Source organism: Chiloscyllium plagiosum, unplaced genomic scaffold (assembly GCF_037043375.1).
Source record: "Chiloscyllium plagiosum isolate Xiang-an unplaced genomic scaffold, Cpla_swu_hap1 HiC_scaffold_10, whole genome shotgun sequence".
Taxonomy (NCBI): Eukaryota; Metazoa; Chordata; class Chondrichthyes; order Orectolobiformes; family Hemiscylliidae; genus Chiloscyllium; species Chiloscyllium plagiosum.
Window position 1 is genome coordinate 25563657 of NW_028270148.1, and position 27311 is coordinate 25590967.

Below are 27311 nucleotides of genomic sequence, written 5' to 3' on the forward strand. Positions count from 1 at the left end.
AGTGTAGATAAGTCAGTACAGACTTGGTGGGCCAAAGGGCCTCTTATGTGCTACGTGACTCTGATTCAACATAAGATCTTGAAAGTGAAACTGATGTTCTATGATGAACTAAGTCTTCAACTAACTTTAAACTTGAACTCATTAATTCCCAGTTTATCTAATTTCGCACAATTTTAGCAAAAAGTAACAGCTAAGTTAAGGTAAAAACAAACTTGAAAATTAGCACGATGTCTGTCCAAATCAGAAAGACCAGCATGGCTGCATCCCTTCCACCTCACGAATATGACCAGTCTGCATGTAAAGGCCTGAAGTGTCACGATCATGGAACTGGATCACTGAAGTACAGTTATCCTACAACGTCTTCAGATACAGCCTTCCAGCAAACAGCAACTGTGAAAGAAAACTGCTCCCATTTCTCTCTCCAGAAACAGCACACTACATATCATTGATGCACTCCTCTTCTGCCATGGTTGGGATCAACCTAATAATTAGGATCCAGGAATTTTATGTTCTGCATGACCCAGCTACTCATTCACTCCCTTAAGCAGTTCAGTTAGTTGACAAGTATAAGTGTAATTTTACTTTCAGTGCCTTTCAAGCATATTTGGAAATGCTTTGTGGGAATGGAGTTATCTCAGTCCCAAAACAACAAAGATCTGGAACTAGATTTTTGTAATGGAGATAAGTATTGGGAGTCTGGCAAAGTCTGTTATGGAGGCCCCAGGCTGCCATATTTTGGGGCAGGATGGAGTCAAACTCTCATCTTCCCTGGGGATAGACTGAAGAGGGAAAAGGATGAGTAACAGGTTGGAATGCTTACCTTCAATTATTGGGCCATCAGCCCAGTTCTGATAACGAATGTGAGGCCCTCAAGTCCTCATCTGTCATACTTCCATGGCTGCCCACGCATCCTTCATGCACACTCTTCCAGTACTTATTGTGTACTGAAAATCAACAAGCCATTACCAAATTTAGCAAATCTAAGAAATGCTTCTGAAGCAATCAATTGAATTAATAACTAAAACAAATCCTCTGAGAAAACATCCCTCCTATAGGAAAGATGTTGTGAAACTTGACAGGGTTCAGAAATAATTTACAAGGATGTTGCCAGGGTTAGAGGGTTTGAGCTGTCAGGAGGGGCTGAATAGCTGGGGCTGTTTTCCCTGGAGCATCGAAGGTGAGTGGTGACCTTATAGAGGTTTATAAAATCATGAGGGGCATGGATAGGGTAAATAGACAAGATCTTTCCCTGGGGTGAGGGAGTTCAGAACTAGAGGGTGTAAGTTTAAGATGAGAGGGGAAAGATATAAAAGAGACCTAAGGGGCAAGTCTTTCACACAGAGAGAGTGGTGTGTGTATAGAATGAGCTGCCAGAGGACATGTGGAGGCGAGTACAATTACAACATTTAAAAGGCATCTGGACGAGTATATGAATAGGCAGGGTTCGGACGGATATGGGTCAAGTGCAGGCAAATGGGACTAGATTAATTTAGGATATCTGGTTGGCGTTGATGAGTTGGACCAAAGAGTCTGTTTCCATGCTGTACATCTCTATGACTCTATAACTGCAGGAAATTGAGATTAGTGCAGTTTTATCAATAGTTACACCAGTGCAGCCTCAGTGAGCTGAAGGGCCTTTTCTGTGCTGCATGAATCTATGATGTTAAATGATAATATCAATGATGGGACATATATATGTATTGTAAACACTTTTTGAAAAGAACATTGGGCAAAGTAAAAGACGGTCGCTAATATTTGCATGTGTAGGGAAAAAGCTGTTTGGATGAAGACAGTGAATTTGGAACACTTGTAGAAAGTGATCTCCTGACTCCATTTATGGGTGCAAAAAAATCAAATTGATTTAGCACACTGAGAAAACTTGCCACAAAGCAAACAGCCTTTTCCCTCTCTCCCTTCTCTGAAATTCCTAACATGAAAGTTGAGAGATATGAAAATCCACTGGAAGGCCTTATCACTACAAACAAAGACTTCTTCAAGGGAAATTTTGAATTTATATTACTTTGACCAGAAACAGTAAATTCACCCAGCCAAAAATGATTCAGGAAGATGCATCTTCAGTTACAGTACTGGGACACTGTGAATAAGTTTATTTTCCTCAAATGTAATGGTTACTTGTTTTTCCCAACTCCTAATGCCTATGATGGAGGAATATTTTCTGACGAGTTTCACCTGGGCCATATATGAGGGAAAGCTATAATTCAGGTAAAAATCATTAGTACCTTAGACTACGAGGAAGTAGGTAACCCATACCGGCTTTCCTTCTTTGGGTGAGGTAGATCCATCAGGTTGAAGTCAAATGAAATTAGTTGAGGGATACTCCTGATCCTAATGATTCTAATGTAATGATGATTATAAAAACATCACATACACGTGCATTATTTTATAAGGAGGGTGGTTGGAACTATTTGCATATTTTAAAACTTTTAATCATCTTTGCATATTTCCTTGAGCAAGTTTTTTTTGCTATTGGTTAATAAATATAGAGCTTATAGTAGGAACTTGCTGTCTTGTTTCCAATAAAAAGCCATGTAAAATCTCATACATAATTGCCAGTAACACCTTCCTTTTCAATTCAAACTTTAATGTGGCCAATGGAGGAGTGGGACAAAGAAAGAAATCAGTTTACATGCTCCGATCTAAGTCATGACATCAGATTAAGTTTGAAGTGATAAACTTCTGTTATTGGCCATATAACAGTGTATTTCAGTGGAACAGCTGAATGCCTTTTATTTGTCATTTATGACTTGATACTGGTACCCCTGTGATTCATGATTCCTCTAAGAGACCTTAAATATTTACTTACGAAAAAGGTCAGGCTCTACAAAAATATTATGGGGATGGGATTTTTAAATGCCAGAAAGGGTGAAGTGCTATGTGTGGTCCAGCTGCCTGCACCCCTACCTCATGGCAGTGAAAATGTCCCGAAATATAAATGAGCTGAGAATCCTGGGATTGGGTGCTGCCCATCATTGTTAAAAATCTTTGTACCAATGCAACTGAACAAAATCTGTGTCACATTAAGAACTTTCAGGCCCTTGCTGATATTGCTGAGGAGTCAAGGGGTCTCCTGGCACCTAGATTAGATTAGATTACTTACAGTGTGAAAACAGGCCCTTCGGCCCAACAAGTCCACATCGACCCGCCGAAGCGTAACCAACCCAGACCCATTCTCCTACATTTACCCCTTCACCTAACACTACGGGCAATTTAGCATGGCCAATTCACCTAACCTGGACATTTTTTGGATTGTGGGAGGAAACCGGAGCACCCGGAGGAAACCCACGCAGACACGGGGAGAATGTGCAAACTCCACACAGAGAGTCGCCTGAGGCAGGAATTGAACCCGGGTCTCTGGTGCTGTGAAGCAGCAGTGCTAACCACTGTGCTACCGTGCCGCCTAATGATGTTCTTCAACTTTCCCCATTAAGGGAGGAGGATGGTCAGTCACTTATGGCAGTAATCTAGAAATGCAGCAGTGATTGGAGTTGTGAGAACTGTTACAATCCCATTTCTACCAATACAACTGGTAAACTATTTTTACAATCACAATACTCTATCAATAAACAAAATAATTAAGGCAAACATAATTGGTCTTTAAATTATTGCAGGACTGCAAACTATTAATAATCTATTGATAGCATTGTATGTGTGAAGTCAAGATCAGATGTGGTCTTTGGACTGTGGAGTTAAACTGGAGGAGATAATTAGATTAGGATGTGTACATATCATTCAATTCATCTTTTGAAATAAGTTATTCATTCGATCAATGAACCTCAATTCTGTGTACTATTTTATTTGATTTTTATGCCCCTATACACATTAACAGTAAAAAGAGCTTTTGGAAACTTTCTATTATGTAATATATACTTAAACTAGGAGTGGTCTTGCAATACCTCCACTGGCAGGAGAATGCAACTACACAGTGTTACACACTTGATAGACAGTCTTTATTATAAGGTGATATAAACTGCATGGAGATGTAAATTTTTTAAAACATAGCTCTGATTGTTCAAAATTCCAAAATTAATTGGGTTGCAAGATGTTTGCCATTTTGAAATGAATCAGTAATGCAAAAAGATGCATGTTAAGTTGTATAATTTGACTCAATAAGAAAAACTCAGTATACATTGCATAATTTTTAAAAAGTATAAAGAAGCGAAACTCCTTAATTTTAGAGAAATAGGAGGTTCCCAATTGGCACCTGCTCAGCCTACACTGGACTTACGCCAAAATGTACAATTTGACATTTGTTTGCACTTTAAAAGACGTTTGAGCTAATTTTATATGGATACAGACCTCAGTTGTACCGGAGTGTGAGCCAAAGCAAATGGAGACACTGCTGACTGTGTAAATACCAGTACAAAAACGTAATTATGCTAGCAGCCAAGGAAGAATGCAAGAATAGTTTTAAACCAAGAACATTGCTGGTGCCTGTACATTCTTCATTTTCTGGAGTGGTTACCCACTAGAGGGCAGCAAGTACTAAGTGGTGCATAAGGACACACCAAGTTCTGAAAGTATAAAGGAAACCGCACAAACAAAAAATGGAACACAGGTTTTATGAAATTGCTCTTGGTGACTTTTGTAGCATTGCAAATCGTGTTCTCAAACTAGGCAAATTTTAACAAGTGCAACAAGAGGACTTTAAGAATTAATTCCTCTCCTCCAGCACACCATACTTCAACTGCACAACTTCATTCAATGCACATCGACATATAAATGAGTTATCCATCAACACACATGTACAGTATGGTGATGAACTAAACAACCAACCAATCAACTTGCAGGCAATATTATCCATATAAATAACACAGTATTAGATTAGATTAGATTGACAGTGTACCTACATGACACCACACCATGTGATATTCCAATATTAAGCTACCTGTCTCACCTTGAGTCACCTTCAGTGCAATGGCGTCGTTGTGTGTGTTCAATTAGTCATCTGTGTATGAAATATACAGTATCAGAAAGTAGAGAATCCAAACTATGTACAAATCCGTGCTATTACAGCAATGTAATTAGCGAATGTTGTGAATAAACTTGCAGACATCGGTCTCATCAAGAAGCATGTATTTGTGGCATGTGTTACACGAGCAGCACTCACTCTCTCATACTGGCAGTGGCATTTGATCCAAGAAATCATGTCATGGCAGCACACACTGGAAGAATTTAGATGTGGAACTTGGAGGAATTAATGGGACAAAAAAGATAATTGTGGAAAACCTGTTTCACTTATGGCAGATGAATTGATGAGTATGGTGAATCACTCTGCAGTTGTCCATGTTGACTACCACTTGAAGGAAGCTCTGAGGATGCCAAGAGTGCAGAACATGCTCTGGGTGGGGAACTTCAACGTGTACAATCAAGAGTGGTTTGGCTGCACCATGACTAACCAGGTTTGTCGAGTCCTTATTGACATAACTGCTGAGCTGGAACATAGCAGATGATGAAGGAACCAAAAAGGGGAGGGGGAAAGACATACTTGAGTCATTCTTACCAACCAGCCTGTCAATTATAGTATCAATAAGAGTGGCCGCCACACAGTGACCACAGAAGTTCCTTCTTCACACTGTGGATATCGTGAAGTGTTGTGTGGCACTAGAACTGTTTGATCAACTCCATTTGATTGGCACCATATCTACAAATATTCATTCCATTACCTGTGCACAGCAGGAGCAGCATACAGTCTACAAAATGCACCACAGAAATTCACCAAGGCTCCTTAGAAGAGGAGAAAGTGAGGTCTGCAGATGCTGGAGATCAGAGATGGAAATGTGTTGCTGGAAAAGCGCAGCAGGTCAGGCAGCATCTAGGGAACAGGAGAATCGACGTTTCGGGCATTAGCCCTTCTTCAGGAATGAGGAAAGTTGGTCCAGCAGGCTAAGATAAAAGATAGGGAGGAGGGACTTGGGGGAGGGGCGTCGGAAATGTGATAGGTGGAAAGAGGTCAAGGTGAGGGTGATAGGTCAGACTGGGGTGGGGGCGGAGAGGTCGGGAAGAAGATTGCAGGTTAGGAAGGCAGTGCTGAATTTGATGGATTTGACTGAGACAGGCTGGGGGGAGGGGAAATGAGGAAACTGGTGAATTCCGAGTTCATCCCTTGTGGTTGGAGGGTTCCTAGCCGGAAGATGAGGCGTTCTTCCTCCAACCGTCGTTTTGCTGTGGTCTGACGATGGAGGAGTCCAAAGACCTGCATATCCTTGGTGGAGTGGGAGGGGGAATTGAAATGTTGAGCTACAGGGTGGTTGGGTTGGTTGGTCCGGGTGTCCCAGAGGTGTTCTCTGAAACTGCTTAGAAGAGACCTTCCAAACCTACAACCACTACAACAGATATCAAAAGCAGCAGATACATGGGAACACCATCATCTCCAAGTTCCTCTCCAAGCCATTCACAATCTTTACATGGAAATACATCACTGTTTCTTTACTGTAGCTGTTTCAAACTGCTGGGACTGCCTCTCTCCCAGCAATGGGGAATTGAAATGCAATGGTTCACAAGTGCGACTCACCACAAATTTCTCCAAGACAACAAGGGATGGGCAAAAATTAATGAAAAAAAAGCATCACAAGCTTGAAGACTTACAGACCAAAATGACATTGACATTCCTGGACAGTTTAATGTAGTCCTAATTGCAAAATCTACAGTGTCCAATGAGTTTGAAACTAAACAAGTGAAAAGTAACATTAAACTGCAACAGGAAACATTGTTCACTGTACTCTCAATGTAGTCCCACTTTCCTTTGTACAGGAAGGCCACCAAGTTGAAAATGAGAAAACCAGTTCCAAAGAATCAGAGTATTCATCTATTTGCATAACTCACATCACTTGAAGAAGGTACATATCTTGTACAGATAATATTAGTAAATCTGTGGAGTCAGAACAGAGCAGATGGATAAATAACAGGCAGATTTAGTGACTCAAGAAGTGCATTCTCTTGCTGAACACAGCCAACATGAATTTGGTCTTCCTACATTGCTTTGAGACCCTATTTTCTACAGCTACAAGAAGTTTAACCTCAGGAGACCAATGGCTAATTAGATGACATTCAGTTTTGTAGACCCAGCAATTCCAGGTAAGAGTTGTGACGACTGCTTAGGCAGTTTCCAATGGAGATCACCACCAGAGCCAAACATCAAGCTAAGTGTGGGGGAATGTGTCAGGTATAAGCTGTGAAGCCCTGATTATGGAGCTATGAGTGGCGAGAAGGAGTGAGTAAAGGGAAAACTTGGGAAGGCTATGGAGAGGGGAATTGTCTCCAATGGGCACAGAGGCACCATAAAAGGAGGTGCCTCCAATTTCCCAACACCTGCCTTCGAGTGGGAGGACACACCCACCCTTGAGCCTGTGGGTCATATTGATAGCCACTTAAGAGTCGCATCCCACTGCTATTTTACCTACACTAGTCACGCCTATGCCCACGCTATACAGGCAGGTGTTGAGAAATTGAAAGCACCTCGTTTGTGGTTCCGCCATGCTTACTGGAGGCAATTCCCCTCCCCACAGCATTCCCAAGGAATGCCACGCAGTGCATTTTGAGATACCCTTTCCTGCCTTCAAACCCCCAAGCAGGGGGTTGTAAAACCCGCCCCACGTTTTATTTGGCCAGATAATGATTATCTTGAATTACATAAAACACTTCTTTATTTCCACTTCTTTACCTAACTAATAAATTCATCAATGGTAGTACAGAACAGTTCATATAGAAAACATTTTGGAGGCCTGTCTGTTTCTTGGGGGAGAAAGGCAGAAAAGCAACAAGAGCGATAGCCTGGCTCTTGAGCAGCTACTTAACATAAAAACAAAACACTGAAACTAGCAGCAGGAGTAAGCCATTCAGCCCTATGAGATCGGTCTGCCATTCAATGCGATCACAGTTGATCCTCTATCTCAATGCCACATTCTTATTTTCTCCTTGTACTCCTTGATGCCTTTGAAATTTTGGAATATGTCTTTTGAATATAGTCAGTGACTTGGCCTCCACAGCCTTCTATGTAGAGTTCTACAGGTTCACTATCCTTTTGCGTGAAGAACTTCTTTTTCCTCATCTCAGTCCTAAATGACCTACCCCCTAGTCTGAGATCCCTTGTTCCAGACACCCCAACCAGGGAAAACATCCTCCCTGCACCCAGACTGTTTAGGTCTGTTTGAAACAAATAAAATTCTATAGATCCCTTCTCATCTTTCTGCACTCTAATGAATACAGGCCCAGTCAAACCAGTCTCTCGTCATAGGAGTCCTCTCATAGATGGAGTGCACAGAAAGTTCACTAGGCTGATAATTTGCAAAGTAAGAATATCCTTTCTTAGGTAGGGAGACTAAAACTGCTTGCAACATTCCAGGTGTGGTCTCACCAAGCCGCTATATAACTGAAGCCATTGACTGTTGTACAAGGACACCTAGATCCTGTTATACATCTGCATTTCCTAATATATCATATTTAAATAATATTCTGCCCCTCTATTTTTCACACTGAAGTTTATAATTTCAGTTTAGCAACACTACTGCATCTGCCAGGTGTTTGTCCACTCACCCTACTTATCACAATCACCTTGAAGCCTCCTTGCATCCTCCTAACAACTCTCAGTTCGGTTTTGTATCACAACCAAACTTAGAAATATTGTACTTGGTTCCCCCATCCAGGTTATTTATATTTATTATGAATGGCTGTGATGCAGTACTGTTTCTTGAGGTACCCAACTGCTACTCAGAGAAAGATGGATTTATTCCAACTCTCCCTTTCCTGTCTGTGAGCCAATTTTCAATCCGTGCCATTACATTACCCCCATTCTGTTTTAATTTTGCTCACTCACCTGCTACACAGAACTTATCAAAGCCCATATGAAAATCCAAACACACCACATCCACTTGTTCTCCTTTATTCATTCTACTTGCTGCATCCTAAAATAATAGATTTGGTAAGCATTATTTTCTTGTAATAAAGTCATACTTGGCTTTGTCCAATCCTATTAATGCTTTTCAAATGTTGTGTTTTCATGTGTTTTATAACTGACTTTGGTATTTTTCTGACGTTACTGATGTTAGGCTAACTCATCTGTAATTGCTTTTTGTCTTTCTCTCCCTTCTCCAGAGCCTTCAGAACTTTGGACGATGACCACCAATACATCTAATATTTCCAGGGTCATTTCCTGAACTTTGCTGGATGTAAATAATCAAGTCCTGGCGATGTCAGCCTTTAACCCCATTAATTTCCTTACTTTCTTACTGATATCAATTTTTTTCAATTCTGCCCTCTCACTCGACCACTGGTTCCTTAACATTTCTGCGAAGTTATTTGTGCCCTGGTCAGTGAAGACAGAACCCTTTCTTTATCCCCTGTTATAATTTCCCTGGCTTCTAACTGTAAGTGACCTACATTTGTCTTTACTAATCTTTTTCTCTTCATATATTTATAGAAGCTTTTATGGTCAGTTTTTCAATGTTAATCTCATTCTCTACTTCTTTGCCTTGCTCAAAATTTTTGTTCTCTTTTGCTGAATTCTAAAATGTTTCCAATTGTTATACTTGCTGATTTTTCTGTTAATTTAGTATGTCTCTTCTTCGGATCTAATACTATCCCTAATTTCTTTTGTAAGTCATGGTTGAAACACCTTTCCTTTTTTACCTCTGTTACAACAATTATTCATTCTTGTCTGGAATTCATACACAAGTTCTTTAAATATTAGCCTATCTACCATTAACCTTTTAGTAAAGTTCCTAAATTTATCCTTACCAATTCAAGCCTCATAATTACCTTTATTTAGATTCAGATATTTCACTCTTATTGTATGCATCTCTGATTTGTTTAATGCTTTCCGTTACATCTCCACCACTGCTTGGGGGGGGGGCTATCGACAACCCATATCAATATTTTCTGCTCTTGCTGTCTCTTAGCACCACACATACAGATTCTACAACATGATTTTCAAAGCCAATATCCTTCCTCACTACTGCATTGTTTACTCCCCTAACCATGTTACCCAACTTCCTTTCCCCTTTTCTCTGCCCTTCCGATATCATTAACACACCGAGACGTTAATTGATCACCCTGCAGCCACGTCTCTACAATCACAACTTTATCATCACCATTTCTACCTACTTATGCTAATAATTTATCCACTTTATTGTGAATTAAGTCACAAAGCTTTTAAAACTTATAGCATATGTTAAAAATAATCACCTTCCTGTAATTTTTCACAACATATTCAATAATGTAAACTAGACAATAAATAGTTAAGATGGATGCTCATTTTTCTTTCTACCTGGGCAATGTATCAAAATGCGGGCAAAAATGTGGACTGCCTTTATTGTACAAAGTAGTTGGTTAGATACACACGAAGGGGAATTCTGGATCAAAGTTTCACCATATTTCAGTAAAACTAACTCATTTGGAATCATTATTCCACAATCCATTCAACAATGTAACCTAAATGTAACCTAAAACACAATGTAGATTATAATTATAGTTCTGATAGAATACCTAAAGAGACAAATTAAATTTATTTCAATGAATTTAAAAGACTGCTTAGGCCAGGTCAATGAATGCAATAAATAGCTCCTTTTGCTTATATGGACTCGATGCACTCATTCCATGGATTTGTGAGAAACAAGTCTTCAACATTTCTGCACTGTAAGAATGCAACAATTCTAACCACCTTCAAGAAGAGAGATAAATCATGTTGTGGAAACAATCAACTTATTTCTCTTTGTCCAAAGCAGAATAACTCCTAAAGGGCATTCTCCTGAATCACCTATTTCCGGTGGTTATAGGGGAAAATGCAGTAGCAGTGCAGCTTCAAGAATTTTCAGAGGAACCTCCAATATAAGACCATAAGACAAAGGAATAGGAATAGGGTCATTAAGCCCATCAAGTCTACTCCACCATTGAATGAGATCAGATAATTCTCAACCTCACTTTCTTGTTATTTCCCATAACCCTTGATATGACATTTGCTGCTAGACAAAGCCAAGAAAAATGTTAATAATATTAACAACAAGGACCCTTGGTTACTTTCATCAGCCTGAACAATCATACAAAGCTGACACCAGTATACCATATTTCCATTGTTATTACACAGCAGCTCAGGGAGAAAGCAGTTTACATCATTAATACTAGTCCCAGCACAGAAAGACCATTTTATTACACAGCCATGAGTATCTGCTGCAGCAAGAATCTGCAAAAGATAATGTCACTTTAATAAGGTTATTTTGTCCTTGGGTTTTTTTTTTAAGGGAGATCGTAAAGGCTGAGGTACCGAGGGGTTTAGGAAGAGCCTGGTTTAACAATGGCAGTGAAGTGGCCAGTTCTCCCAGTTCAGGTTTTTTTCTAGTTTGGTTTAGCTGTGGCAGTCACAAGATGCTCGAGTCCAGGAAGGTTGCAAGCTTTAGTAAATGACTCCTGACTGACTTTCTCTCTGAAATCTCTTTGGATATTGCTCCCTCCTGCTTGTAAGAATCTGTGTTTCAATTTACCTTTCTGCCAAGGGGTGTCTTTATGGGATGTTACTGGATTGGAACAGTTCCTGAATTAAGTTACTGTATCGGGTCAGTTAACTTTTCCAATAGTTAAGTTATTCTAAATTCAATTTTCATTTGTTGGTGTTTTAACTGTAGTGTTTAAATAAATTCTGTTTCAGAGGTTTCAAGGATCTCAAAAGTTTGCAGGGCTGGAGAGAAGGAAGGGGAAAGGCTTTGGAAGAATTTGAAAATAAAGATAAGTATGTTAAAACTGAAATGTCAGTCAGGAAGCCATTGATGGTCAGCAAAAAGACAATGCTTTGTCAATGAGCAAGTTACAATGTATTAACAGGAGGGCTTTAAACACCTGTTAGCGTGAAATGAGAGATAAGGCTAGAGTTCAATGGAACAGTGGATCATAAATTTGACATAAAAATCAAAGAAAACAGTTGGAGTAGGCCATTTGGCCCTTTTGAGTCTGCTCTGCTACAATCATTGCTGATCATCAAACACAGTACCCTGTTCCTGCTTTCTCCCCGTATCCTTTAAACTCATTAGCTGCAAGAATCAGATTTAACTTCTTCTTGAAAACATTGACTGTTTTGGCTTCAACCGCTTTCTGTGGCAGAGAATCCTAATTTATCCAGTTCTCTTCATGTATCAGTCCTGTCAATAGGCATAGGTGGGGGTTTAGGCAGCAGATGAACTGAGGCAGGTTGGAAATCAAGTCATATTATAGATGTCAAAAAATAGGCAATCTGTGCATCGTTGCAGAACTGTCAACACAACACTAAGGTTGTGAACCGTATTGGTTAACTTAAGGCAGTCACTAGAGATGGAAACAATGAACAGGAAATGGGATTGTACAGGGACCAAGAACAATGACTTTGCCCTTCCCAATACCTAATTGCCCTCAGAAATAATTGTTCATCCCATATTGGATTTTGTTGTGCAGTCCAATCAGTGTATAAACAGGCTCAAGATGGTGATGGTGAAAGTGCTGCTGTTTTACATGCTGAACCTGATGATATTGTTGAGGGGTACCATGTAGATATGAAATATAAGAGAGCCAAAGGATAGGTAGAACTTTGGGGAACTCCAGTGCTAGGACAGGAAAATTGGGAAAAGAATCCATTACACATATTCTCTGAGAATGAATTGATGGACAAGAATGGAACCAATTATTGGTTGTTCTACCCAGTTGGACATCGAACCGGTTGGATGCTGTGGTTAACCTGCTGAAAGTTGCAGTTAAGCTAAGAAAGATGGCTAATTAAGAATCAGGAGTAATGCACCTTGTCATCTCTCCTAATTGTCAGCAAGAGGTGTCCTGTTTGAAATTTGGATAACTACTATTGAAGCAGGTACAAACAAGCTCACTATACTGCAGTTACTATGGACAGAAAGAAAGATACTCATTCATAAGAGCATTGGATAGGAGAAAAGAAAATATAAACAAAATTGATAGCAAGGTTATGTCAATCATCAATCAATAGTTGGAAATAATTTCAATACAACTTCAAATCCTAAACAAATGAAATCTATGATGCCTTCTGAAAGAAACCGACCCTTGTAACATTATATTAAAATCCTTATTTTCCATTTTTAAAATTCTAGCTTAAAAGCAGAAAAAAAAACAAATAACCCATATGGGTGCTATTACAATCGGGTCCACATATTGGATAATGCACTCAAATATCAACACAATAACAAAGCTTTCAGTCCCCATAGAAAGTAAACTTTGGAAGCACTAAATGATACAATGCAGAAAGGGTGCATTACACCTATTCTTTGAAAGAATGAAAATTCTAACGAATTACAACAACCCCCACTCTGGCTTTAAGCCATATGCAAACTGCAAAATTTTGGTATGCATGTTCAAGTCCAGGTTATTAATGCATACCAAAAACAGCATGGATCCAACCCCTTGGGAGGCAATCAGTGCATACTTTCCACTTCCCCCTTCAAACCAAAGTCTGAAAAACAACCATTCATTATGAATTTTCTGCTTTCTGTCCCTCAAACAACTTCATATCCATAGAAATGTTCCGTTAGTCCCATGGTATTCAACCTTGCTAACTCACTTTTTTGTGTGTTTCTTATGTAATACGTTTACCTGTTACAGTAATGTGACATTATTCATTTCTATGCTAGTCAAACTTTTATGCCGACAGAATGAGACAGTCAAATTAGTTCTGGTGATATAGATTTATGCATGCTTTTTGGGATGAGAGCTACACGAAAATTTCTTTTAATGAGAACCCTTACTGTCAGCGAGATGAGAATTTAACCTCTTAAATCTGAGCTGGATTAGAACCCAAGTTTCAAAGGAGGAAAGATAACCACTATACCACTGGAATCAACCGTAAAGTTGCCTTATCCTCAAGCCAACTAAGTATTGTGGATGTGTCATGAAATTAATTATTTGAAAATCAGCAAGCAGAAGAACCGTCTTAAAAGTAAATAAATGCAATATGTGAACAAGATTCCCCTACAGTAGTACTCTCTAGTTCACATTGACTTTCCGTGAACTGGACAGCAATACATTTAATTGACTTCCAGCTACTGCGATACCTGCAAGTGAACTTTAATTAACTAAATAATAATCCTTAAATTAAACAGAGGACAACAAAGTTTCTACACTGTTTCTTGAGTTTATCAAAGTTTATCAAATTATTAAAATAAATAATTAACCAACATTTTTCTGAATGTTGAAAACCATGTCGTCAAAAATTCACAAATGGCAGTTCATATACATGGGGTCAGAAGGTCATCATAATATATGGTTTGAATAGACAATCGATACTGAAATCTAACAGTTCTACAAATAAGGTAGATATTTTCTATATCAGCCAGTTCAGGGATATTATTACACACCTCTGGAGTAGGTGGGAGTTGAACCTGAGTCTCCTGGCTCACAGGGAGGGACACCACCACTGATCTCAAGAACGCCTATTTAAATAAGATGGGAGATATTTTCTAAGCAACCTGCTCAGACATGTCGTGATATACCTCCAGAGCAGATGGAACTTGAATGTGGGCCTCCTGGCTCAGAGATAGGATATCACTGTGCTACAAGAGCCCTATCAAATAAGATGGAACCTGTTTTTTTCCCTAATCAACCTGTTTAGAGATATTATTACACATCTCTGGAGCAGGTAGGACTTGGACTCAAGCCTCTAGGTCCGGGGTAGGGACACTACCACTGTTCCACAAGAGGGCCCTTACATAAGATGGAACTAACTGGATATAAATATTTGTACCTGGATCTAACAGATAAAGGCAATGCAATATCTTGAGAATGTCCCTACTCCAGAAAGCAAAGTCCAAAGAGACGCTATAAAGCAATTCAGTTTAAAAAATTATTTTAAATGCATTGTAATGATGCAGTTTAAGGCATCAACACTATTTTCATAAATTGCTTTTTTTTGTGAAATAAGAACTAATTTTCCCAATGGTGCTTCCTAGTCAGCTTTGAGTCAAACATTCATCTGACCTGAGGTCATTCCCCAGCTAACAATCCTACTATTTCTGGTTGACAGCCTGATACAAAATTGCCACCTATCTGGTTGTGGGGCTTCTGCATTGAGCTCTGCAATTTAGAAAATTAACAGTTCTCAAGGAAACCCAAGAATGGAAAATGGGTGCAAATTACTTGAACTAAGGTATTCTAGAGCTACTTGGTTCATAAACCATGGGATCACCACATGAAAAAAAATTGTAGTTTGCAGAAAGAATGAGGTATATACATACACACAAGGCACTTGAGTGAAAACAATGACTGCCCTGTCAATCTCTTTAGTACTAAATTCATAAAAGAAACATAAGTTCTGCTACAGAAATCATCTGTTTACATCTGTACAAAGGTTTAACAAATTAGGAATGCTCTAACTTTTCTGTAAGAACAGGTTCGTTAAAAGGATTAATTTATCCATTAACTCAGTGGACTTTTGATAAAAGGCCTAAATTTTCAAACTCTCTGCAGACATATTAAATTAATATATTTAGATCTTCTGCTGTCATAGAAAATGGTGGAGGCTGGTACAATTACAACATTTAAAAGGTATCTGGATGGGTATATGAATAGGAAGGGTTGATGGATATGGGCTAAGCGTTGGCAAATGGGACTAGATTAGGTTAGGATATCTGGTTGGCATGGACGAGTTGGACCGAAAGGTCTGTTTCCGTGCTTTACAGATCTTTATGACTCTATCTACACTACATTTGAGAATTAAAATGTGGCTCAGACTTTACCAGAAGATGGCACTATTGTCCACCTTGTTCATGTTTAGCTCTTAGGAGACCATTTGCACCATCGATGACCATGGTGATCCTCAATATTTGCTTACAAAGTCAGTTATAGATTTTTGGAGTTAAAATCATTGTTCGACTAAAGCAGTTAATGAACGTAAATTGGAACAAGTTAATACTTCACAATTTTAGAAAGAAAGAACTTCTGTAGGCTCATTTTTAAATCACTGCCACCATCAAGTGTCTTAACAACAAAAAATATTTTGCGCACCATGTTAAGGTTCGAAAGAAAAAAAAGTGTATTAGAACTAAAATTCTCACAAACGTAACTATTTACAGAAATTTATCATTTTTTTTAAAAAAGGTTGTTTAACGTTTGAGTTTTCTGGCTTTGTACAAATGTGAATTAAGTACTCCTTTGTTCCATGCTAAATAGATATCATGACAGTTATGGTATTGGCTATTCTACATGTCTCAGATTTCGTGAAGTGTATCAGCAAACTGATTTTTGGACTTCAGCTGGGGGATCAGATTGGTGCATAATTGTCTGAAGTCAATGTCTGTAAATGTTTTCCATCTAAGGGATGTATTATTGTTCAATATTTCTCCCATGTTCTCTCAGTTACTGCCAGCCACATAAACAAGAATTTGAGAGATTGCACAAGATGATGAAACTAAGAACAAAAGCAAAATAAAAAGCCCTGAAAAGTTAATCAAACAAATAGTTTGATTGCATCTTGCGTTTTGTAAAAATGTCTTTAACCTTTTCAAGCTAAGGTACTGCAACTAATATACATTATAAAATGACTTTGAGAAGCGCTTATAAACTTGGCAGTTTTTTTACTCAAGGGCGAATTGAAAATCATCACTTCAGGGGAAATAAAAACGTAGATTTACCTCGCACCTATCACAAGGTCAGATTGTTCCAAAGTAATTCACAGCACGCTATACATGCACAGTTGTACTGTGGCAAAACGCAGCATACAATGCGTTTGTAACAAAATTCTGCAATAAGATAAATGACCAGAAAATCAATTTAAATTATCCAGGACAACTCTTGCCTCTGAATAGTGATGTGGTACCTTATACAGTCAGCTGTGAAGACAGATTGTGCAAAGACCAACACTTCCAAAACAGCAGCACTATACCATAGATGACTTTAAATATTATTATAAAGCTTAGTGCAGAGGTTCTTAAAATGGTGGTGAGGGGTGGGATAGGTAGGTACATGATGACATCAACTGCAATTCACCAACATGTAACACATACAGTTGTATACATTGTGGCACTGCAACACTTCCTTCAACTAGCTCAGGCTGAGCTTATACTTTGCTGTACACATTCTTGAAAACTCAAACCACCCCAACAACAGATTAAGATTGGGGCATCATCAATATTAATCTGTTCTAAGCGGTTGTCTTTTTGGTCCATTATGCCATACAATGTGAACTTCATTTCTGGGAGTCTTTAGATCACTGTTGCCATGGAAAACTAAATAGAAAGCAGCGCTAACCTCGGACTCTGCTTCCAAAATTGCTGTCATCCTCAAATGCATCAAACATACTTCCCCGCGCCCAACAAAGCTCAAAAAACCAGAAAATGGCTTATTGCCCTGAATGCAGCACTTCTATATGAGCATTCTATTATTTTTGTCTTTGCATCCCATGAGACCTTGGGTTCTGGTCAACAGTCCCTTTATAGCAGGAAACAGATGTCAATTGTAGTATCCCAACAATTATCACAGCTCTGATTAAATTAGTATAGCATTTGAGCTAGAGATTTTCCTGGTCTTTATGGGTCACTACCTTAATGGACAGAATACTTAATATCAGGTGGTTACTCACATATTTTCCAAAAGCAAATTAGACTTCTAAATGCGAAATTTAAACAAAAAAATTGATTGGACTTCTGTATGTTTAGACACATCTTGACAACCAGACATCAGAAATAGAGACTCACCTTCACATTTCAAGCCCTGTCGTACTAATCCCCATAACATTTCTCCACAGTAGTCACAGAAAGTTGGGGCTTTGTAAGAGTGCACATAAAGGGCATGTGGTCGGATCTGGAAATCTTCAACAGTAGCTAGTGCTGTTTACAAAAAAGAGAAATGAAAATTAATCTTCTTGAGGAAAAGTGTCTTTTACCATTTAAAATATTATGAACACGTTTCTTAACTGTGGGATGCTATGTTTCCAAATAAATTGTTACTTATGACAAAATAATGAATTCTAGTCCCTGGGAGTCGAAAACAATGTTAGGATTCTATCACTGAGGTCACTTATTTTCTTTATTGCTGTGAACATTCTTCTTGTTCCCATTAGTGACTGAAGTCCTTCCAACTCTCGTCAAACCTCTTTTTAAGTACCCAAAAACTTTCCAATCTCCAGATTTATCTAAACTAAAATAATCCAAGAAGAATATCATAACAACAATTTTGAATATTCAAAATCAGACACTAAATTTTATAATAGTTTCAAAGAAAGGGGCGCAGGAGATCATGGTATCATAGAATCCCCGCAGTGCAGAAAGAGGCCATTTGACCAATTGAGTTTGCAATGACTTTCAAATGAACATCCCACCCAACCCAAGCCCCTGCCCTATCCTCATAACTTCATATTTACTATGGCTACTTCTGGCCTGCAATTCTCTGGACACTATGGGGCAATTTAGCATGGCCAATTCACTTAACTCTGCACATCTTTGGAGTATTGGACTGTGGGAGGAAACCAGAGCACCCAAGGAGGCTGTGCAAACTCCACACAGTCATCCAAGTTTGGAATTGAACCTGGGTCCCTAGTATTTTGAGGCAGGTGTGCTAATCATTAGATAAAGTCACAGAGTTACAGTCAAAAAGAGGAAGGGCTGCAGGTAAACATGACCAGATAAAGAAGAAGAGTGCAAGAAAGCAATCAACATTTAGGCAGACAAAGGGATGGATGATTGCATGACAGGAAAAAGACAAATTGACAATAGGGATCATAATTAAGTGAAAATGGGTTGGCTGTTCTAAAAGTCCATGCCATGACAGGGTCTAGCATGTGGGTAAAGAGATACCGGAGATATGTTTCAGAATATGGCATTAGTTACTAATTACTAGCCACACTTGCAACCAAATATCAAAACTGTTTAAAAAATTAGACCAACGGTTCTTAAACCATTGTAACACTAAGTGGTAAAATTCCCAATTGCCAACATAAGTTATTTTACAAAATACTGCACAAGAACAATATTTCTTAATTTTGCAACCTTATCATAAATTTTGCTTATAACAACATTCACACACAATTAAAATCACTGGCACTGTAAATACAAGTGTTTTTATGAACGACTGATGTTGCTAATTGCTATGTGACATCATGAAATTAACATGAATTAATCAGCTAATTTGGGGGGAAAATGAAGTCCTTTTCACTTAGATATACAAGTAAAAGATTTTTTAAAATTGCTTAATTCACTTAAAGGATTCAATAATTCATGATAAAATACAAGTATATTTTTTCAACACATTTTCGACTCAGGCTCTGCTCTCAATCTACCATCAATAGGCTTAACTACAGTCCATTGTTATTATACCAGCTGAAGTTATGACTCGACAAGACAGATCCCAGAATGATTTCTGGCCTGAAGTTAACTTAGCAGCCTTTCATTGAGACATAAACATACAAGGTTGTAGAATCAATTTTAACAATAAAAGAGAAGATGGTCACACAGAAGAGATCAGACTAAAATAAAACAAACCAAGCTGTCTAAACATAACAGTTCTAAAGATTTCAAAACACAAAATCCTATTTCCAACATCATCACTTTACAGCTAATCGAAAATCAGTGAAATTTCCCTTCTCTGGCCAACCTTTATGTTTGACTTACTGCTTTATTTCCCCCCCCCCCCCAGTTCCTGTCACGAGAGCTGTGAAGCCTTTTCCTCAAATTCTCACATAACTGAGTAATTGGACTTGCTCAGCTTTGAAAAATCAATGTAGATTTTTAACCAAACGCTCATAGTCTGAAAGTTCCACAAATTATACTCGATCATGATACCTTATTTCCTTAGCAGCTGTGAATAATTAATTTGTTTCTAGGAGTGACCAAACTTACTTCTGACTCCAGTCAGGTCTCTTCTGAAATGGTCAAAACTTTCCAATCTCTGGATTATACAAAATAAAATTAATCCTCTATTATTCTGAATATAAAAGCAAGCTAGCACCTTAAATTATTTCTTTGTCTGGTGGTAAACCCCTGGAATATAACAATATCACTACTCCAGAAGGGGCTTGCTGGTTTAAAATTCCTTTCAAAAAAAGACTAATGACCACATGTCACCAGTTTAACATCAAGATAGAAAAATGATATTCCCTTGTCACACACCTTTCACCACACTACAGTGACTTAAATGAACAGGTAGTATCACACGAGACTGCATTTAATGGGTCCAGTCAAAGGAAAGAATATATGCAAAGCAAACTACAGACATGAATATAATTATAAATCCACTGATTTCTTCTCTCAAACTTCAGTTTCAATCCACTAAAAATAACAAAGAGCACTGGCATTTGCAGATACGTTTAGGATGGTATTAAGTCAAAGAAAAAATGAACATTGCTACACATATTCATAAGCCTGTTTGGGAGTAATCTAGAAACTAGCAAAAGGGCACCTCCTTCTGTTCAGCTAATGTAGAGCCAAGTAGAGCAGCATGATACTTCTGACAAGCAGACAAAAGGGCACTAAACTGCACAATGCCTTTCAACACACCCAGTAAGACCACAAAGGGAAAATATTAAAAATGCTGATGTTTGGAAACTGCAATCTTATGATGCAGGTGTGCAAATTTTTTTCAGGCAAATGGGATCGAAGGGATCACCAACAAAAAATGTAATTCTCCTGACCACTTGTAGAACCCTTGACTTCCAGCATCATAAAGTGTTTAACCTGTGCAGAAGATCCAGAATCAAGATCTCGATGGACTGATAGATATGATAGCAGATCACTATGACACCATGTCATCTGTTGTATTGCAGTGTTTCAGGTTTAACATGGCAAATAAACTTCCTGGGGAATGTTACTGAATTCTTGATGAAACTGCAGAAATTGGCAGAACACTGAGTACAGGTCAGCAAATCAGGAAATGTTAAGGGATCACTTGGTTTGTGAAATTAACAATATTGTGACTTAAATGAAGTGACTCACTAAACCAAACCTGGACCTTAATAAAGCTGTAGAACTGGCCTTCTCCCCTGAAAATGCGGAAAAAGGAACTTGGCTGCTTCAGATGTGCATAAACATTACTGTCCTCAGTCTTAGGCAACACGCATATTTCAGAACCAAGTCCCCAGCGGATAATACTCACGGCTTCCCTGTGTTGCCAAGGAACAGCAATTGGAGTCAGAGCCCTTAAGGCTCCAGGACTGGACGGGAAGTCTCTTCACAATATAGTGAGGAGCATAAACATCTGTGATGCACTTGTTGTGTTAGAGTTCACATACAGTGAACTCCAGACAAGGCTACAAAAGTGAATCATCTATCACCAGGCCGAAGATACACCCACATTAAAACACAGTCTTGCAAATAAATCAGCCCAAGAATGAGGAATTGATATAGCTAAATTGCATCACTACTCCCAGAGTGGCCCCAATTAAGATAAAGTCTCAGATACATGGCCATCCCCTAGACATGGAGGTTGACATAAGTGCCACTGTACCTATAGTTAGGAAGAAAGACTATAAGAAACTTTGATGGGGCAGCTTTAAGCCTGCAAGACACCCAGGCTAGACTGGCCACTTACATTGGGAAGCCCTTACATATAACTGCAATCCAAATTATGCATGGGCAAAGGGCCAGATTCCACCTGTCCAGAAGGGATTGGCAGCAGAAAATCCACCTGATTGACAACAGATCTTTAAATGGGTACTGATGATTGATTGATTGTCACATGTACCGAGTGAAAATGTTTTGCGTAATATACAGGCAGATTGTTCCATACAAAATGCATCAGGGTAACAGAACAGAGTGCAGAATACAATGTTACAGCTACAGAGAAGAGACAGAGAGAGATCAGAATTAACATTACAGATATCCATTCAAAAGGCTGATAACAGCAGGGAAAAAGCTGTTCAACCACTTTGTAAGTTCAAACTTTTATCTTCTCGCCAACAGAAGAAGGTGCAAGATCGTATAACCAGGGTGGGAGAGTCTTTGATTATGCTGGATGCTTTCCTGAGGTAGTGGGAAATATAGAATCAACAGATAGCTATTACATGGGGTTTGTGTAATGGACTGGTCTGTGTTCACAGCTCTCTGTAATTTCTTGCAGTCTTGGAAAGAGCAGTGGCCATACCACACTGTAATGCATTTGGATAGGATGCTTTCTATCAGGCATCTATAAAAATTGGTAAGAGTCCTTGTGGACATGTCAAATTTCCTTAGCCTCCTGAAGTAGAGGCATTGTTGTGCTTTCTCAACCGTTACGTCAACTTGCTTGGACCAGGACAGATTGTTGGTGATCCTCACTCCCAGGACCTTGATGTTCTCAACCAACATTCTCACCACAGCACCAGTGATGCAGATGGCAGGAGAATGCCCTCCACTCCACTTCCTAAAGCCAATGACCAGCTCCTTCATTTTGCTAATGCTGATAGAGATATTATCGTCTTTATACCATGCTGCTAAGGACTCAGTCACTTTCCTGTATTCTGTCACATTGTTGTCTGCGATTCAATTTACAATAGAGTGGTCGTCAGCAAACTTGTAGGAGTTGGTGTGGAGCTTGGCCATACAGTCCTAAGTGTATAAGGAATATAGAAGGGGGCCCAGTACAGCGCCTTGTGGGACACTGGTGTTGTCACCTATTCTTACTGATTGCAATCTATGGGTCAGGAAGTCAAGGATTCAGTTACAGAGGGGGCGCGCAGAGGCCTAGGTCTTGGAGCTAAGAAATGTTTGTTTGGAATTATGGTGCTGAAAGTGGAATCGTAGTCAATAAATAGAATCTTAACATAGGTATCCTTGTTATTCAGATGTTCCAAGGATGAGTGTACAGCCAGGGAGATGGTGCCTGCTATGGCTCTCTTGAAATAGGAGGTGAATTGCAAAGGATCAAGGCAATTGATGGTAGGGTAGAGTTGACGTAAGCCATGACTAACCTCTTAAAGCACTTCATAATTATGGGGGTCAGAGCCACTAGGCGGTAGTCATCGAGGGATGCTGCATGATTTTTCTTTTGCATTAGGATGATGGTGATCTTTTTGAAGCAAATGGGGACTTCAGATCATAGTAAAGAGAGGTTAAAGATGTCTGTGAATACACTTGCCAGCTGATCCGCACAGGATCTGAGTACACAGCCAGTCGCTTTCCATGGGATCACTCTCAAGAAGGCCAATCTAACATCTGCAATGGTGACTGTGGGTACAAATGCATCAGAGGCTGTTTTAATAGGCGACATTGTCTCACTGACGTCCTGTTCAAAGAGAGTGTAGAATGCTTGAGGTCATCCAGTAGGGATGTACTGTTGCCCATGATTGTGATCAACTTCACTTTGCAGCCCGTTGTGTTATGTAAGCTTTGCCACAAATGACTGGTGTCCATGTGTTTGGTCCAAGTCTTAAGCTTAACTATTGCCACTTAGCATTGCTGATGACTTTATAAGGTTGTACCTGGATTTCTTGTATAGGTCAGGTTTGCTCAACTTGTATGCCTCAAACTTTGACTTCATGTCTCAGATGCACCTGCGCCCACAGTCACCAATGCAGAAGTTAGGTCAGCCATTTTGAAAGTGAGTCCACAGAAAGTGACTGGCCCAAGCTACCTGAAGTCACTGGGAAGTAGCCCAAAGTGTTCCAAGAGGCTTTGGTGTGACAATACTGTGTCTTTAAGAGATGTATTTTGTCCTAGTTTCTTTTAAGAGAGAGATCGAATAAGAGGTACAAAGAGGTCTGTGGTAATGTAAACAGCTTGAGAGACCTTGGGGTTTTGTTAAAAAAACGTTGGAACAATAGAAGCAGCCTGGACAGGTGTGGCTAACTCTCACAGACCAGAATTTCTAGTGTTTATTTAAGCTTTTAGTTTCAGCGAATGCTGCTGGAGTCTTGAAGAAGTAGATGCTATATTTTCCTCTCTCATGTTTACAGCTAGAAGCTGAGGTTTCTCTTCCAACTGTGGGTGTTTCATGCGACAAAATGTGCTTTCTAAATTTGCCTTTTTGCCAAGGGGTATGCTTAAGGGATGTTACTATATTGGAACATTAATTATTGTTGCTCTATATATTATTCTGTTAAGTTTTCTAACAGAGTTAAATTATTCTAAAGTTCTTCTTTCTTGTGTTATATTTTGACTATAGGGTTTGGATAAATTGTGTTTTGCTGAACATTGAGTAGTTTGACCAGTCGAATTGCAACTGAAATACATTTGCCTGTAAAATAAAAAAAAGTTAGGATCTCAGCTACTTTCTCAAAATATTTTGAGCGGGGGTTCCAGTCTGGTCCATAACTCTTGGCAGGATAAAAGCCACAAGTGCCAAGATTTATGCAGAACCAGAGGTCCAATCTAAATCCTTCAAGTACAACCAGTCTCCTACTTGTAATCCCTCTATGTGCCAAAGTAGAAGCTGAATGGGAATGCCTACAGGAACTAGGTATCATGTGTCCAGCACAATTTGCTGAATGGGCCACACCACTAATCCCACTCTTAAAACCTGACAACTCTGTTCATCTCTGTGGGGATTATAAATTGATAGTCAAAACTGCTTCCCACTTAGACAGATGCCCAATGCCATGAATAGAAGACTTGCATGCAAAGCTGGCTATGGGTCACTTATTTTCCAGGTTGGATATGAACCACACCTACCACCAACTGGAGTTTGAGGGATCATCCAGGAAGTACGTCAGTATAAATATTAACCAAGGACTGCATGGGTACACTCGCTAGCCTTTTGGTATGTCTTTGGATTGTGCCATTTTTAAAGGGTGATGGTGAACATCCTCCAAACGGTGCCCAGAGTGACAGTCTTTATGGATTATGTTTTAACCTCAGGAGCTACTGCAAAAGAATATTTGGAGCGCATGGAGGAGGTTTGCACATTTTTCTATGGCTGGCGTTCCTAATGTTACAACATGGAAGTGGAACCCTCTGCTAATTAAAACTAACACCCTGGAAAAGCTTGCCTCGCCTCAATCTGCCACAAGCATGAGTGACTGAAAGAGAACCTCTGATTTTAAGGATTAAAAAAAAATTTTCTAACCCAAACAATGACTTCTGATTTCTAATCATTTCTGATTTTAGTTTTAGCAGGACATGGAGTGGTGCCAGCTACAGATTTGGTATGAATTTCACATAGTAATTTATGAGACCGAGAAGAGACTTCAACCCTGTACTCAAAGTTCGCTACCTCTTTTACCTGGAGCACCCATTTTTCTCTTTTTAGTGTTACAAAGTTGAAAGAGTGTATAGTGACTTTCAGAGAGATGCGTTGTCTGAGCTCAGAGTGAACACTAAACAAAAACTATTAACAAATCTGAGCCCCGTTACCTTAACTAATCACTATCTGACCCCAATTCTATTAAAATGCTGCTCCGATAACACAATTATTCAACATTAAATCAACTTGATCTCTTAAAGTCCATACAGTCTCTTATGCTGTCTTCCTTCTGGTCTTCCAAATCTGCTGTATCCTTCTGTCCTTCTGATTCTGCTGTCTTCTCTGCGTCAACTTCTTACTTTTTACTGCGAGTATCTTTGTATAAAATTTCTTGGTACCTTTCATAAATGATGCATTCTGAGATTTCTTTTGAGAGCAAGATGTTTATTTCGTCAGTTTGATAGGCAGTTAGCTCTGACGAATTTTCAAAATGCCTGCCTTTTTTTATACATCCAACATTGTACCCTCTCATCAGTCTGATGTTGTCAATACAATAAATTCAAATTCAATTGGTTTATGGTATCCTGGGCAAAAGTGAGGACTGCAGATGCTGGAAACTAGAGTCTAGATTAGAGTGGTGCTGGAAAAGCACAGCAGGCCAGTTAGCATCAGAGGAGCAGGAAAATCGATGTAAAGGCTTTTGCCCAAAACGTCAATTTCCTGCTTCTTGGATGCTGCCTGACCTGCTGTGCTTTTCCAGCACCACTCTAATCTAGACCTTATGGTATCCTGGGCATAATTTAAATTAATGGTTAAATTCAAATCTGGTTCCCTTAACATCAAAACACAACTCGAAGCTGCTTGTTACACATTATTAATTCTCAGCACCTGTCAACTAATCACTGTCACAAGTGATGTCACAATCTCCGAGCTGAGCTCAGACAAGGCACCTCTCTGAAAGTCACCATGCACTCTTTCAACTTTGTAACACTAAAAAGGGAAAAATGGGTGTTCTGGGTAAAAGAGGTGGCAAACCTTTGGGTACAGGGTTGACAAGGATGGATTACACACTATTGAAGAGAAGGTGAAGGCCATAAAAATAGCTGTGTCTAAGGAACACAACAGAATAAAGTCTCTTCTAGGTCTCATAAATTACTATGTGAAATTCATATCCAGGCTATAGCTTGCATCACTCCATGTCCTGCTAAAAAAAATCATAAATGGTTGTGGCAAATACCACAAGTGGAAGTCTTTGCAATCATCAAACAACTACTGTCAACAAATATATGAACCCATTATGACCCCCAAGACCACACGGTGTTACTTGTTACTGACTGGACCAGACCCCTCAAAATATTTAATATAAACTAGATCCTAACTTTTACTTATTTTAAAGGCAACTGTAAAGTGCTCTCCCCATGAGATAGGGGTGGTATTATAGCACCATTGGGATGTTGGGAACAAGCATCAAATCACATTTGCATCATTAACCTTGGTAGAGCCAGAAAGAAAGTAAGTACGCCCAGATCGGGAAAGAAGGTATTCACAGTGAAAAAGTTCCACCAGCATATCCATGGTCAGCATTTCACCATAGGAACTGATCATAAACCTCTGCCGGGCCTCTTCAAAGAAGGAAAGGCAATTCCTCCTATCACTTCAGCTCAGATCTTGTGCTGGACACTGCTATTTGGTACCTATGAGTAAACATACCTTGAAATATCAACCAGTGAGACAAACAACTAATGCAAATGCCTTGAGCTGCCTGACACTACTGACCAGGCAAAAGTGAGGACTGTGGATGCTGGAGATTAGAGTCAAGAGTGTGGTGCTGGAAAAGCACAACAGGTTAGGCAGCATCTGAGGAGCGGGAGAGTTGATGTTTCGACAAAAGCCCTTCATTAGGAATGAGGCTCTTGACACTATTGACCAGCCTATCTTCATCTCTGAAAATGGATGAGGTCACCATCACTTCAAACTTCATGGACACTGTACCATTATCTACCAAGCAAATCCAGACCTGACCCGAAAGGACTGTACGTTGCTGAAACTATGCCATATCATCGTAAATGGTGGACCACAAGTACTACAGAACAGCTGAAACCCTATACTTCAAAATATCAACAGTTGAGCACAGAAGATGGCATTATCTGTGGGAAGCTTGGGTGGCTGTCTCACATCCACGCCAGCGATCAATACTTCCAGAATTGCACAATGGCCACCCTGGAATTTCT

General features: G+C 39.3%; 1 protein-coding gene across 8 annotated transcripts in view; it reads right to left on the reverse strand.

The window, feature by feature from the left end:
- LOC122552683 (serine/threonine-protein kinase D3) overlaps positions 1-27311 on the reverse strand; it is a 436133-nt gene that overhangs the window by 136659 nt on the left and 272163 nt on the right. For all 8 annotated transcript variants that reach the window (XM_087991221.1, XM_087991223.1, XM_043695537.2 and 5 more), the window contains one exon: positions 17688-17819. In XM_087991221.1, the coding sequence (XP_087847347.1) occupies positions 17688-17819 (132 nt within the window). The remainder of the gene's footprint in view (positions 1-17687; positions 17820-27311) is intronic.